At 46.8% G+C, this 3883-nt stretch overlaps 1 protein-coding gene across 1 annotated transcript in view; it reads right to left on the bottom strand.

Moving 5' to 3' along the window:
* Window positions 1–3479, bottom strand: part of LOC108692411 (RING finger protein 207-like) — a 4456-nt gene extending 977 nt beyond the window's left edge. Inside the window, exons 1-6 of the mRNA XM_018200646.1 lie at window positions 3246–3479; window positions 2764–2912; window positions 1878–2680; window positions 1273–1617; window positions 624–909; window positions 127–516 (exon numbers count right to left, since the gene is read on the bottom strand). Coding sequence (XP_018056135.1) covers window positions 127–516; window positions 624–909; window positions 1273–1617; window positions 1878–2680; window positions 2764–2912; window positions 3246–3451 — 2179 coding nt within the window. The 5' untranslated portion in view covers window positions 3452–3479. The remainder of the gene's footprint in view (window positions 1–126; window positions 517–623; window positions 910–1272; window positions 1618–1877; window positions 2681–2763; window positions 2913–3245) is intronic.
* Between the last annotated feature and the right edge of the window lie 404 nt (window positions 3480–3883).

Genomic DNA, 3883 nt, shown 5'->3' on the forward strand with positions numbered 1-3883 from the left:
GGATGTTTATCGCCTCTAAGTCTAAACCCGAAATTTCGCCCCGATGGACTACAAAGGAAGACCTGCGTGTCATAATGTATCAGTATTCGTTTGCGCACGATGATCCTGCGATTTTCCCATTCTTACCGATATGAGACTGCGGCTGCTGCGAGTCGGTGCATCTTTCCGCCTGATCGAGCGCCTCGGCGGAAGTATCGCCGGTTCCGCCTTTCAGGGAACGATACAACGACCGCATCTTGCTGCCGGATGAGTGACCGGGTGGCGTCTTCGGCTTCGCGCTGTCCGGCGACTTGCGCGAACGCCGGCTCTGACTGCGATCACGCCCGTCTTCTCTGCCTGGCGATTTCTTACGATCGTCCTTTTGCGTTCTGGCCTTCTCGATCAATTGACTAAGCACGCCCCGCTTTGGATCGGTTGATTTGGCCGTCCCGTACACAACTATATTGCCGCTCGAATCCAAAACGGCGCCAACACCACCGGACGGTGTACGACATCGCGTTGGTATCTCCTTCGTTTCTGTATAACAAATTAAATTGCGAATTAAGTATAAATATTCGATGCATCTTATTTTATTGTCAAACGTGATCTGAGGGAACACCAACACGTTCGAGATGCTTTCTCACCTTTCATGTATAGCGCGTTATCGGCACTCGTGGCAGTGCTACGTGGATGACGATGATCCTTCGTCGGTGCTTGAGCTTGTGGATGCGGTGGTGGTTCTTGCATCTGTAAGCGCGCCAGATGATCCAGCAACGCTTGTAGATGTTGATTATCGGCCGCGTCCGCCGCGGCCACACTCACTTCTCCAGCGCCGATGCCTATCGAGAACGACTTGACAAAGGGTTCCAGATGCTGAGCGAGCACTTGCAGTTTTTTCACTTCGCTCCTCAATGATAATATGTCATTCATCTGAATAGGAACAGCATGAGAGTAAATAATAAAGAAATTACCACGATCAAAAGTCGCCCATCATTTTTTGGATATAAGAGCTATAGTAGATTGTGACAATCATAAAATTGGCATATCTTAACGGTTATGGCTGTAAAGATATGTCTATCTTACGGTTATTACTACCAAATGTATTGATGAGCGAAAATTATTATTATTTCTGGTTATGACCATAACATTTTTTCTGTGAGATAGAGATCATTGTGATATCAAAATGATTCCAAAATGATGATTAAAAGTCAGTTTTGAATCATTTCCGATTTATTTTAATATCATTTTAATGTTATCCTGACTTGTTGTTCTGCTTAGGCTGAGAGAACATACTTGAGAATGGAAAATCTCCTTTTCTATGTGAATCCTGCACATCTGTTCCTCCCAAAGAGCGTCGAAAACATTTCTCAGTCGCTCCAATTCCATTTGATGATGCTCCAATTGTTGCTCGAGCAAACGGCAATCCCTTGCCACATGATCGTAACGCGTACCTAACGGCGGAGTGTTTGCTCTCTTTAAAACGGAAACATCCCGTTGCAATTCGCCCAATCGTTCCTTCACAGTCATCAATTGCTGACTTAGTTCCTTCAATTGGGTATCAAAAGTCCGACAGTGATTGGAAAACGGGCCGCTATCAGGTCCACTTTTTGTCGGCAGCCTCTGAGTGACCTTGCTGCTCTGTTGGGAAAACGTATTCCTGGCGTAAAACGCGAATGGTTTATTAGCGATCTTATTTAATTATATTTTGCATCAACTTTTGATTATCATTTACGATCTATAATTTCTAACGATCCATAAATAAAACTGAAGAATTTAAACAATACAAATAATAATTTAAGTATCAGAAAGAAAAAAATTTGTGATGCGAAAATGATGGATAATCACGATGGAGGATCATCGATCAATCGTGAAATTCCTCGTTTCGCTTGCACCTGTACCTGAAGCACTTGCGGTTCCGGCTGGCCTAGTGTATGACCACCGGCCATCTGATCATACAGCGATTCTGCGGTAACCTTCGGTGTCTGCACTTGACCTATGTAGGGATGTAGAGCACGCGCAAAATCGGCCCGATAATTCGTCTTGATGTGAGCAGCGAGCAGAGGTGGCCGCGATGGATGGCCCAGTTGAGCGACGCGACTCAGCCGTTCCAGCATCGGATGCGCCAGCTCGAGGAACTGATATTTGGTCGCGCCAGTGGTGAACGCGGTGCACAGCATTAAATGCATCTGCAGCACGGGTAACGCGCTACCCAGCGCAAGTAATTGCGTACGCACCATGCGCTCCTTGGTGTCGAATTGACGCTGCAACTCTGCGAGGACATACGCGTGCGTCTTGTTGATCGCCTCCTGCATACCTTGACAGAAGGCGGTCAATGCGCGCTTCTCAGACTCGAGACTGTGCCGCAGCTCGTCCAGCTGCGACTTGAGGGCCAATACGCCGTCCTTAATGCCGGCCTGAAGCTCGCAGATGGAGTTTACCGCGCGCTCCATCTTCTTCGAGGCCTGCTGCCAGGCGCTTTCAATGTCCACGCAGTGCACCCGCGCGTCCGGAGGTGTATCGCGAAAGCACGTAGCGCACAGCATGCACTTGGCGCTCTGGCTATACATTATGTACTGCTCGCCATGGCTCGGACACCGACGTTGAGTGTCCTTGGCGCATTTGCTCATATGCACCACCTCATGAGTGGAGAACATTTTTGCACGATGAGTATGTTCTCTGCAGTGAGTGCAAAGCGCTTGTCCTGTAAATATGTACAATATATTTCTTTTTACATTCTGGATAACTTGATACTGATATTGAAAGATATTTCTTTAATAAACATACCGCATGTTGTACAGAAAAACATAGTGGATTTATCGCGTTTATCGCAATTGGCACATGGTGGATTTTCGGAGTTTGCCAGTTCCACTAATTGGCGTATCAGCTGATCGGGGGGTGGTAATTGTGCTCCATCTTTCAACTGCGTTTGTTGCCTGTATAATTATAAATAATAACACAATGCAGCATTATTATATATCACTTGTAATATCATAGAGAAAATTATAATTTAATAATATGTTACAATTAATATAGAAAGCAATAGGAGAAACGTTTCAGTTTTCTTGGAACCACTGAGTCTAAAGAATACTTGAAATTGTAGATTCTTTATTGTAGAATTATATTGTAGAATTTTAATTGTAGAATTCTTTAATGTTATACAAAAGATGAAACATACGGAAATGAAAATCTGAATTTGCAATAAGAAATATTAATATTGCGCATGCATATGTCAACCGTTGAATAAATTGTCACATGTTGTTATCTACCCGCAGATGGGGCACTTGATTGTCCCGTCGATGTGCGGTCCGTGTATGCAATGGGCGCAGAAGGTGTGAAAGCAGGAGAGCAGACAGGGCTCGTTGTAGTAATCGTGGCAGACACCGCAGGTAAGAGGATTCCTAGGTCCGCCGCTCGGCACGCCCGTCGTACCGTCGTCGCCAACCCCGTCGACCGCCGAGCCCGAGCTCGCCATCGTCGCCGGCACTCGGCCACCCTGAGTCGCGCTGTTGACCACGCGCGCGCCAACGACACGCGCCTTCCGCCTCACTTCACGACACCGCTCCCTGTTCCATGTTCGTGTACCTCTCTGCAGAAGAGAACGTAAACGATTTATGGGGATGCTGCGCGCGCGTAATCTTATCACGGGACGACATAAACAACGGGCGTCCAGTGGAATGCGATCGCGATATTTAGAATGATATTTTTTTTTACCCCTAGATCGTCGGCCCGCCCGCACAAAGAGAGAGAGAGAGAGAGAGAGAGAGAGAGAAAGAGAGAGAGAGAGAGAGAGAGAGAGAGAGCCCCGACCAAAGAGGGTGGTTTAACGGCTGCTGCTTGCTCAACTCCTCATTCTGACGTAGCGCGATGACCAACCCCGTCTCTGCGCAACTGACGATTAGAGCAA

This window comes from Atta colombica, unplaced genomic scaffold (assembly GCF_001594045.1).
Source record: "Atta colombica isolate Treedump-2 unplaced genomic scaffold, Acol1.0 scaffold107, whole genome shotgun sequence".
In the NCBI taxonomy this organism is placed as follows: domain Eukaryota; kingdom Metazoa; phylum Arthropoda; class Insecta; order Hymenoptera; family Formicidae; genus Atta; species Atta colombica.